General features: G+C 41.9%; 2 protein-coding genes across 2 annotated transcripts in view; one reads left to right on the plus strand and one right to left on the minus strand.

Annotated features, from left to right (window-relative positions):
• The window catches only part of dok6 (docking protein 6), a gene marked incomplete at both ends in the record, with an annotated part of 666,878 nt that overhangs the window by 342,896 nt on the left and 311,469 nt on the right, over window positions 1-12,513 (plus strand). The gene's annotated exons all lie outside the window — the stretch shown is intronic.
• Window positions 1-12,513, minus strand: part of rttn (rotatin) — a 213,431-nt gene that overhangs the window by 57,877 nt on the left and 143,041 nt on the right. Inside the window, exon 37 of the mRNA XM_084326661.1 lies at window positions 3,077-3,281. Within this exon, the coding sequence (XP_084182787.1) occupies window positions 3,077-3,281 (205 nt within the window). The remainder of the gene's footprint in view (window positions 1-3,076; window positions 3,282-12,513) is intronic.

The following is a 12,513-nucleotide window of genomic DNA, read 5'->3' on the forward strand; positions in this document are numbered from 1 at the left end:
AAGGTCAAGCAGTAGTCTGACCAGTTTGTTTTGTGATGTTTGTAATTTTGTTTTTAGCGCCTTTGAGGTGCTTTGGTACCATGAGGTGCAAGCATAGTCGTAATACCCTTGAATGAGTGCTCCTGCCAGAGTCTTCAGGGTATTCTTGTTTACCAGAGATGAGATCCGGTACAAGAATCTAGTTCGTTGGTTGACTTTTTTTATTACATTGGATGTATTTTGTCACAGGAAAGATTTGCCTCTAGGATGGAACCTAGGTATGTAATTTCATCTTTCCTTGTGAAAATATTGTCACCCACTGTAACTGACAAGACGTCGGCCTTGCTGAGTTTGTTATTTGAACCGAAGAGAATGGACTCTGTTTTACCCAGGTGTAATGATAGTTTGTTGTCAGCGAGCCAGGTGCAGATTTTGCCTAGTTCCGAGCTAAGGGTTTTTTCAACCTGTAACTTATTCTTGTCAGAGACCAGCAGGGCTGAGTCGTCCGCGAACAGGAACAAGTTGCAGTCACAAGCTGACGACATGCCATTTGCATAAATTAGGAACAGTAGCGGTCCTAGTATGCTTCCTTGTGGAACACCACAGTTCACTGGGAGGGGGGGGATAGAGTACCGTTTACCTCCACCATCTGTTCTCTCCCCTCCAGGTAGGATTGCATCCAGCTCACTGATAGACTATCAAAACCAATTGCTTTTAGCTTGTCAATCAGAATGGAGTGATTGACAGTGTCGAAGGCCTTTTGTAGGTCCAGCATGACCATGCCGCAGTATTTGTCCGCGCCCACCTCTTGTTTGATGTGGTCGTTCAAATAGAGAAGGCATGTGTCAGTGGAGTGGGATGTTCTGAAGCCAGATTTCTTTCCGCAAGGTACTTTTTGACCTGTTCGTATACTATTTTTTCCATGACTTTCGAGATGGAGGTAAGAATAGAAACAGGGCGGTAGTTGCCTGGGTCTAATTTGCTGCCCTTTTTGTGCAGGGGGGTTACTCTCGCAATTTTGAAGTCTTTGGGTACGTGTCCCTGTTTTATGGAGAGGTTTATTATGTGTGTGATGACTGGGGTGATGGCGGCTGCTGAGTCTCTGAGGAATTTGGAGGGGATATTGTCATGGCCAGTGGCCTTGTTAGGTTGGAGGGCGCTCAGTTTTTTTAGTATCTCAGCTGTTGTTACCATTTCTAGTTTGAAATCGTCTTTGCGGACCCCTAGGTTATTGTAGTAGGCTATGATGTGTTCTACCCCAAAATGCCCTAAGTGGGAGGGTAGTTTATTTACCAGTGTTGTGGCTATGTTTGTGAAGAAAATGTTTAAGTAATTGGCCACATCCAGCTTGTCTGTGATGAGCGTGTTGTCTGTCTTTATGTTTGAAAATCTGGTTTTAAGTTTTTTACTGCAGCCTAGTTGATTATTGAGTAATTTCCAAAGTTCACAGGGTTTAGTTTTGTTTTCCTCAGTTTTGTCATTGATGAAATTCTTTTTTGCAGTTTTGATCATGGAGTTTACGTCATTTCTTAGTCTGTTTCTTTGCAGTTTGAGTTCAGTCAGGTGGGCTTGGAGTTCACTGCTCAAGCTTTTGGTAAGCTTTGACTGACTTTTACGAAACTCAGAGCATTTTTTGTCTCTGGTTTTTATAGCGGTCAATATATCTGAGTGCATCCATGGCTCAGCGCGATTTTTTACCCTGGTGGTTCTTAGGGGGGCCATGTCGTTCAGTACTGTTGAGAATTTGGTTTTGAAACCAAGCCATGTTTCTTCAATTAGTGTACCACTGAGCTCTTCTGACCAGTCCAGGCTCTCCAGTTCTAGGTTAAAGGCCTCACTAGAGTAGGTTTTGAGGTCTCTAGATGTGACTGTTTTGTGACAGCCAGCCTTTTGTTTTAGCTTTTTGCGGGTACAGAATATCATATAATGATCGCTTAACCCGCATGCTATAACCCCTTTACTGGAGATCTTGGACTTGTCAGAGGTCAGAATGAGATCAATGGTAGCCTGTGTTGATTCACATACCCGGGTGGGTTGGGTGATTAGCTGGCTGAAGCCATGCAGATCACAAAACCTACTGAATGACTTGAAGACGGGTGCATCTATTCATTGCATATCCGTGTTCCAGTCTCCAATGAGAATTGTTTCTACATCCTCAACTCCAGCTAAACACCCATCCAGTGTATCATAAAAGCCACTCTATTCTGGCGGTCTGTAGATTGTGCCGACTAATACTGATTTAGCCCGTTCAAAAAGAATTTCAACCCATACAGTTTCAAGAGTCTCGTGATTCAGGTCAGTACGGATAATGAATTTGGTGTCTTTGTGTATGTACATGCAGACACCACCTCCATACATGCTGCTAATTGAGCTAATGCTAGCTAGCTAGTTATGCTATATAGCATGTGTTTAGTTGTGTGTGTATTCTACATACTAACATGGCGTGATTAGTAGATTTACTTCTGGCCATTATTTGTATATTATTTTCTTATTCTGTTTTTCATAAACTGTTCTCAATAATCCTCATTTGTTCATGTAAACGTTTACAAGGATGGAAAATCATCTGTATTGATGCCAACCTTAACTTGGTTCATAAATACCAAGAACTACCCTCCGTGTCCTCTCTCTGGGACAGAGTTGCCGTTCTGCATGAAGTGGTTCCAGCACAACACATTATATCATCATATTTCCAACCTCTTTTGGCTCGTGACCCCAGACATTCAAAACAGACAATTCTTTGGTAATTAATCTGTGGGGGACGCAGATGGGTGAAGAAATCTTTCAGTTTTCTTTCCTTCTCTGTCGCTCTGATTTTCTTGCTAAATTGGCTGACATGTTTGAGCGTGGGAACCCCCCCCCAATGGTTGACGTCTTTAATGCATTGTTTACCTACTATCTGTTTAAAGATGTCAGCTTAGATCGTTTTCTTCCATACAACGAATGAATGAAACACGGGGAACAAACTGGTAGCGCAAACTCCAGCTTCACATTAACCAAGGTGCGACTAGCCACCCCATCTCAATGCCATGTGTCCCCAAGGATCAGGACCCTGTGGTGTAAAGAGGGTCTTAGAAGCAGCAGACGTGTGACCCCTGACCTGGCCAGCGTCGGGAGGATCTGGCTGTGCTGGAGAGCGGAGGCGGTGAAGTCCGGCAGAATGGCCAGCAGGTTGGTCAGCAGGCCGCAGTGGGCAGTCAGCAGGTCGGGGGTCACCATGCCGACAGGCTCTGCCGCAGAGGGGTCGCCCCCACGCCGGGAATCCTGGGAGATGACCGAGTCACTGGTGTCCGTGTTACTCTGGCCTGCCACACAGAGGGGAGATCAGGGGAGGGCATTATGAATGGTAAATGGTGCATTTATAGAACAGCTTTTATCCAAAGCGCTTTACAACTTGTTCCTCACATTTTAGGAACATTTTAGGGAGGAGGAAGGATGGAGGAGGGAGGATGGAGAAGGAGGAGGCAAGAGGGAGGAGGAAGGATGTGGGGGGGTGGAGGATGGGGGAGGGAGGATGGATGATGGGGGAGGGAGGATGGGGGAGGGAGGATGGGGGAGGGAGGAGGGATGATAGGGGAGGGAGGATGGGGGAGGGAGGATGGGGGACTGGGGGAGGGAGGAGGGAGGGAGGAGGGAGGAAGGGGGAGGGAGGAAGAGGGATGGAGGATGGGGGAGAGGATGGAGGAAGGGGTAGGGGAGAGGGAGGATAAGGGAAGGGGGAGGGAGGATGGGGAGGGAGGATGGAGTAAGGGAGAGGGAGGATGGATGATGGGAGCAACGTAGCCCCTTTCGTGACTGCGATGCAAGCCTCGCTTGAATACGCAGTCACTGATTCCCACGTTACTAGCCATGTTAATGCGCACATCAAGCACTGGTTAAAGACGAGCGGTGGGTCCAAAATATATCAGATATAAATTTCAAAGGTACCCACCGTTGCATTAGGGTTTCACACACACGCGGCGGGGTTTGAAAGCTCGGCGTTGCTAATAAACATTTAAAAAAAATTGTATAAACAAGTAAAAAAATCACTGAGCTAGCCTTGGCTAAAATGGCTGCTTCCGCATTTTGACGCAGGAGCGCTGTGATTGCTGGGCACACCAGGCACGTGACAAAGCAGCCAGCAATCACAGCGCTCCTGCGTCAAAATGCGGAAGCAGCCATTTTAGCCAAGGCTAGCTCAGTGATTTTTTTACTTGTTTATAAAAATTATTTAAAATGTTTTCAAACCCTGCCGCGTGTGTGTGTGTGAAACCCTAATGCAATGGTGGGTACCTTTGAAATGTATATCTGATATATTTTGGACCAACCGCTCGTCTTTAACCAGTGCTTGATGTGCACATTAACATGGCTAGTAACGTGGGAATCAGTGACTGCGTATTCAAGCGAGGCTTGCATCGCAGTCACGAAAGGCTAGGAGTCCCGGTGCGTTTCTCCACTTATTTTGAAACTTGTAGAAGATGAGCCTTTGGACGACAAGAAAGGTCAAACAAATTAAATCGTCGTCATATGATGTTCTTTAATGAAATGAATGAGTAATCGTGATTTCAATATCTATCAAAACAATCACAGTCGATCAGCCCTAGTTTAACGTATGAAAAACGAGTACTCGGAAAATAAAATTAACTTTTGTCTGGATTGCATGGAGTCGGAGCAGGTCGCCATACGGCTGCTCAGAACAGTCTGGAGAGACTAGATTACAGTGTTGTCATACAGCACAAGCACAGAGTACAAAGAAGTCGGCATCTAAACAGAGTGCAAAGGAGCAGTGAAGTGCATTATAGTATACAGTATAATACTGTGTATATGGAGTATGACAGAGCTACAAAGTCGACTATCTGCACATTTCGGCCAATCAAAGTCGACTATCCAAATCCTTAGTCGGGGACAGCCCTAGTGTATATAGTGTGTCCAGTGTTATTATACACTGGTATTACACAGTGTAATATGAATAAAGTATAGGTTGGATATAGGTAGTATAATGAGGGTAGGTATGAGTACAGTGTAAGACAGATGTAGGCAGTAGATAAGTATGTATTTGAGTATAGAGTCAGGGTATAGAGGGGTTGTCACTGTGGTGCAGGTACATCATATCGACAGCCACATGGATTCAGTTGCACCTGCGATATTTAGGCGAGGGATTTCTTTGACCTTAGTGTGAATAGCATTTCACTCATCGAGTAGGTGGTAATGAAATAAGTATTAGAGTACTTCAGTACAATGGTGGAACAAACTTCTCACCAATCAGGACGGCTGAAACACGCCCAATTTTCTGCTGTCGACTAAAAACACACTTCTTTTTCTTCTCTTTAATTAAAATGTTTATTTAATTTTAACTACTAACCTTTGTACTGTCTTTTACGATTATGCACTTTACTACTAAGTAATCTACCTTGCCTATATTACTACCTACTATGCCAATATGTCTATACTACTATGCACTCAAGTTCAACACTGCTTGACGAACAACGTTACTGACCCTTACTGTAGCTGCCAGAGTTGTACCCTTCCTTCCTGCTGACCTGTTGTACAGAACCTGTAAGTCGCTTTGGATGAAAGCGTTCAGCTAAACGACTAAATGTAAACGAGTACCCGAGTACTTCCTGCCCATCCCTAGACACGGTCTCAAAGTGACTCAGACACACAGTTTAGAGTGAGTGAGCGTCTGTGGCTGGAGTCTTACTTCATGCTGCGGCCGCATAATGAAAATATGAAAACCGAGAGACAATACCACAGAGCCCTATCCCCGTGTGGAGGGAGTGGACGTGTAAACACACAGGGCCAGGGGAAAGGTTCTGCTTTAGAATAAGCAGTTGCCAGGCGACAACATGGAAAGGCCACCGTGGACCAGAGCCAGAGTGCGGTTCTGGCCTCGGGCGGGGAATCTGTGTCAAGGGTTTTATATCGTCTGAAGAATGAAACTAAACTGGGTCAGTAAGAAAAACAAAACATACACGTGCATGCACACAGTCACGCACACACACTGTCTGACACTATTAAATCAGACCATTTCATCGTCACACACACATGCCTCACTAAGCTTAGTCTTTGATTGGCAACAATGAGCACACACACAGACACTTGAAAAAGGCCACAGGCCGAAACGTTGTGTTAAAGTATATTAAACTTGGGAACACTGGAGACGGTGTGCTGACTTTTTTTTCCACAACCCCTCTCTCTCTCTCTCTCTCTCTCTCTCACACACACACACACACACACACACACACACACACACACACACACACACACACACACACACACACACACACACACACACACACACACACACACACACACACACACACACACACACACACACACACACACACACACACACACACACACACACACACACACACACACACACACACACACACACACACACACACACACACACACACACACACACACACACACACACACACACACACTTAGAATAGACAAATACACTATTACAGATTACATGCCTATATTATAAGTAGTTATATTACATGCGATATTATATGTAGTTATATTACATGATATATTATAAGTAGTTATTACATGATAATATATTATAAGTAGTTATATTACATGATATATTATAAGTAGTTATTACATGATATATTATAAGTAGTTATATTACATGATATATTATAAGTAGTTATTACATGATATATTATAAGTAGTTATTTACATGATATATTATATGTAGTTATATTACATGCTATATTATAAGTACTTATATTACATGCTATATTATAAGTAGTTATATTACATGCTATATTATAAGTAGTTATATTACATGTTATATTATAAGTAGTTATATTGCATGCTATATTATAAGTAGTTATATTACATGCTATATTATAAGTAGTTATATTGCATGCTATATTATAAGTAGTTATATTACATGCTATATTATAAGTAGTTATATTACATGCTATATTATAAGTACTTATATTACATGCTATATTATAAGTAGTTATATTACATGTTATATTATAAGTAGTTATATTACATGTTATATTATAAGTAGTTATATTGCATGCTATATTATAAGTAGTTATATACATGCTATATTACAAGTAGTTATATTACATGCTATATTACAAGTAGTTATATTACATGCTATATTACAAGTAGTTATATTACATGCTATATTACAAGTAGTTATATTACATGCTATATTATATTACAAGTAGTTATATTACATGCTATATTAGAAGTTATATTACATGGCGTGACTTTGACAGAGCATTGAGAAGAGGCCCTGGAGGGGGCGCATATGGCCTCAATTTATGCCTGACGTGACGTTTTGCATCGTCTGCATCTTTCAAAACTTGAACTAAACTTTCTCAAATGTTCCCAAATGTAGATCCCACATGTGAAGGAAGCAGTATTTCTCTGGGACACTCATTCTAACAATGTCCTCACATGTCCACTTACTGGAGTTCAATCTTCAAAACACTGTCGGATGTCTTTGAAATGGAAATTCAGCCAGATCCTATGATAGCATGTTTTTGGCAGTAAGAGGAGAAAACTACGAGAATCTCTCTGGAACTAAACCCCAGATAACAAAATATATTAAACTGTTACTGTAGCATAGAGACTGCTCCTTCTCCAATGGAAGTCTCCTCGTCCACCGAGGTGGACTTAGTAGCTGAGAGAGGTGATGCAGCCTTATACTAGCTGGACTCAGTGGTTAAGAGGTGATGCAGCATTTTAAACTAGCTGAACTCAGTGGTTAAGAGGTGATGCAGTGTCTTAACTAGCTGGACTCAGTGGTTAAGAGGTGATGCAGCATCTTAACTAGCTGGACTCAGTGGTTAAGAGGTGATGCAGCATCTTAACTAGCTGGACTCAGTGGTTAAGAGGTGATGCAGCATCTTATACTAGCTGGACTCAGTGGTTAAGAGGTGATGCAGCATATTAACTAGCTGAACTCAGTGGTTAAGAGGTGATGCAGCATCTTAACTAGCTGGACTCAGTGGTTAAGAGGTGATGCAGCATCTTAAACTAGCTGGACTCAGTGGTTAAGAGGTGATGCAGCATCTTAAACTAGCTGGACTCAGTGGTTAAGAGGTGATGCAGTGTCTTAAACTAGCTGGACTCAGTGGTTAAGAGGTGATGCAGTGTCTTAAACTAGCTGGACTCAGTGGTTAAGAGGTGATGCAGTGTCTTAAACTAGCTGGACTCAGTGGTTAAGAGAGGTGATGCAGCGTCTGTCGGATCCAGGCTGCGTTTTTGGCCAATCAACCAATACATTGTTGGAAAGTTGAATCTGCCGCCTTTCGATCGTCACCACAGTGACACACTCAACCTATTGCGTGATTCCATTGTCGAGTTACAAGACGAAACATCCGGCGAGCGTCATTTGACAAGCCGTTCGGATGAGTGACCACGTCCGGTTGTGAACGGTCCCTAAACTGACCAGTCACCGCTGATGGCAAAAATCCATATTAGCGCACGCTGCCGGAGAAATAACTTAAAACTACCTTAGAGTGTTCGAGATAGGTTATTCATGTTCATGGAGTCACGTGCGTGTGAATTTGCTAGGATGTTTTTGGTGTGTCCTCTGACACTAGAAGTGCTCAGGTAGCTGCATATTTGTACACTGCAAAAAAAGAAATCTTATCAAGTGAAAATATCTTGTATTTGGTGAGACTTCCGGTTTGAGATGTTTGAGTGAGCAGCCATAGAAAAGAGCTCCTGGTCAAAGAATATAGAAAAAAGGAAGTAAAACTATCTAAAACAAAATAAAAAGTGACAATTCAAGGATATAAGAGAAAAGGAAGGATGAACACGAGAAAAAGCTAGAGAAAAGGGACCCCAGAAGAAGTACAAACACCGGAGGAAAGTTATCGACACGAGGAGGTGGTGCAGGAGGTAATTCAAGCTAGCATGACGCAGGGCGACAGACCAGAGTTACCCGACTGGGTAGCGGAGCTACAAGCTAGCATACAGACTAGCATACAAGCTAGCGCATTAGCTATCCAACAAGCTAACACAATAGCTAACCAAGCTAACACGCAGAGCATCCGGAGCGACATCGATAGATTCAGGGAAGAATTAAAGAAGGGTCAGGACGAGCTCAGAGAAGAAATAAATAAGACTCGATACAATTGATGGAAAACTACAGGAACAAGAGAAAGATATAAGGCTGCTAGAAGGAAGGACAGCTGAAACGGAGGAATGGAATACAGATATACAAGAAATTCTAAAGGCGACGCTCAAACAACAAAATATGTTGAGAAAAGCTAACGGACTTGGAGGGGAGGTCGAGGAGAAATAATATACGAATATGGGGACTGAGAGAAGGGATAGAAGAAGACTCGATGACCAAATATATAGACAACCTAATTCGAGGAAAACTGGAAGTGCCAGACCTGGTCAAGATAGAGATTCAAAGGGCATACAGGACCCTAGCGCCGAAGCCACAGATAAACAGACCACCGAGAGCAGTTATAGTTAATTTCTTGAAATTCAAAGTCAAAGAAAACATTCTCAGAGCAGCCTGGCAGATGAAGATGGAGGGACAGAGAATAACCTTCGACCATGACTATTCAACAGAGGTGGCGGTAAAGCGTCAGAACTATGTTCAGATAAAAAAGACTCTGAAAGAGAAAGGAATCAGATTTCAATCACCAATGACCACGCTGAAGGTTCATTGGAAAAAAGGCATAAAGGTGTACAACGACGCGAGGGAAGCGACGAGGGACATGGACCAGAGAGGATGGAAGGTGCCGGGAGGAGAAGAGGAGAGACCGACGCTGATGCAGAGGTTGGAGGAGGCGAGAAGATGGACCAGGGTCGGGGGACGAAGAGGAGGAGAGGAGGACGGGACGGTGAAGGAGATCTGAACCGATTCAAAGCGGATCAACTGAGAAGAAAGACGAAAAGACATGGAGAAGGGGAACAGAGAGGAGACGAGAGGGGACACAGTGATCCAGGGAAGGATAAGTACAATACACATTAAACTGGTATACTTATACATGGGACACACACAATACAAGTAAAGGTAAACATGAAAAGGACTTATACAATGAGAAGATGGTAAAGTACATACGAGATAATTATACCAAAAGTAATAAAAAAAATTACATGGAGATTCAAGAGATATATTGAGGCGGATATGAAAGAACCACAGGATTACACGTGTCACATAATACAAATAGACGAGAACATGAAAGTGACAAATGCAGAGCTTATGACCGGGAGCTCGGAGGTCGCACACAGAACGAGCTGGACATGTATAGTGCGCATTTCTTAGCCACTAGGGGGAGCCCTCTCACTAGGAGAGCCACTACTCCCCACCATCCAGCGGGGGAAAGAGGGAGACGACTGAATCCCTCAAATACCATGTAAGTTCCAAGCGTTAATGTTGAAGTTAATGTTGATTATGGTTATATGTATGTAAATCAGACAGGGATATCAGTGGCTACAACCACAAATATTATTTTATGTGACATGGGTAGAACGGGAGAACATTTGGAAAAGAAATATGACACAAGTTAAGGGTATCAAAATGATGTCGCTGAATGTAAATGGTATGAATAATCCGATTAAAAGGAGTAAGGTGATGACGAAACTTAAGAAAGAAGAGGCGCAGGTTATCTTCTTACAAGAAACACATCTAATATCACAAGAACATGAAAAGCTGAAGAGATTCGGGTATGATAATCTGTTTTATAGTTCTTTTAAACAGAACCTTGGAAGAGGAGTAGCTATACTAATTAAAAACAGTGAAGTTTGAAATGATCAGGGAAATAAGGGATAAAGAGGGGAGGTATGTAATGGTCAAGGGGAAAATGGAAGGTCAAATGGTAACACTAGTGAATGTATATGCTCCACCAGAAAGTGAGAAATATTTATTTGAAACAATCTTTGATATCATAGCGATGGAAGGGGAGGGGGTCCTAATCTGTACAGGTGATTTTAATGTAGTACTGAACTATGACAGACACGACAAGCACAAAGAAATGGAGGACAAACATTAGCAAATATATGAATATACAAATGGCAGAATTAGGAATCATGGATATATGGAGAGAAATGCACACACTAGATAGAGAATACACACATTATTTGCATCCACACACAACATATTCAAGGATAGACTATTTTCTCATGACAACAGGGGAGAGATACAGGGTAGAAGACTGCAGGATAGGGGTGACGGACATATCAGATCATAGCGCAATATATCCGACAGTGAATCTTAAAAGTAGGCGGAGAAATACAGTTTGGAGACTGAATGTAGGACTATTAAATAACAAAGGTTTGGTTAATGAAGTAAAAGGAGACATAATTAGATACAGAGAAGAAAATGATAATGGAGAGGTAGACCCAAACATTTTATGGGATGCACTAAAGGTAGTAATACGTGGAAAATGTATAGCAAAGACGGCATTACTCAAGAAGGCCAGAATAGAGACATACCAGAACTTGATAAAGAAACTGAAAGAATTAGAGAAAAAACACCAAAGCTCAAGGAACCAAAAGACACTTAGAGAGGTAAAGGAAGTTAGAGGAAAGATAAACAAAGAACTGCTGACAGAAATAGAGAAGAAAGCTAGATACATGAAACAGACATACTATGAAGGAGGACCGGGAGCGACCAGACTTTTAGCTAGACGAATCAGGACACAACAAAAACTGAAATACACACAATAAAACAAGATTAAATTGACCAAAATCTGAAAAAAGCTAAATTATCTGCCAGTGGGATAAGTTAATTCAAGATAATTCTAGTCAATATAGACTTATTGTACGAACTTGTTGTTCACTTGATAAGATACTTTTTTTTTGCAGTGTAGTTGTAATCAAAGTAAATGTCAAGATTAATGACATGCCTCAACAATTGTACTCTATTTGTATTGAACATAGATATAGATGATTTAATAGATAATATAAATACTAACATACTAACTGTCTAACATACACAAATCATAACACTACAACAGCACTTTACACCTAAGAAGCCTCAGTGGCATAGGCTACATTCTGCCTTAGAGCATTTCATTTTCCTGGGCTTTTGAAAGAAAATCTCCAGGGCTCTTTGGTAGGGGAATTCACTGGTAGGGGGCCCATTGATGCTGAGACGCATACAAGCGGCCAGGTGGTCTCCCTGCAGCCTTTTCCTCAGGTCAGTATTTTACATTAAGCACAGCCCAAATGAAACGAGAATATATATATATATTATTATTATTATATATATTTTTTAATAGTCTAGTTCTAGCCCCATTTTTGCCCGATCCTTAAGAGGTTAAACTAGCTGAACTCAGTGGCAATATGGTAATAAGTCATACTGGCCGGCAGCGTAACTAGTAAGAGTAGGTAAGGGAAATGTACAGATTCTCGAAGACACTCTGATGTCACGAGACCGCCGCCATCTTGGTATGGTGGAAAACAAACGGATTTCTACGATCAAATGTATGCGTTGAGCTCCGTTTTTATAACATATTTTATCACATTCTTGTTCATTTCATAACCTATTCATATAATTTGTTTTGAAAATATTGAGGCCAACATGGCATTTCACTATTTCGAAAGCCTTTC

Source organism: Notolepis coatsorum (assembly GCF_963971535.1).
Source record: "Notolepis coatsorum genome assembly, chromosome: 12".
Taxonomy (NCBI): domain Eukaryota; kingdom Metazoa; phylum Chordata; class Actinopteri; order Aulopiformes; family Paralepididae; genus Notolepis; species Notolepis coatsorum.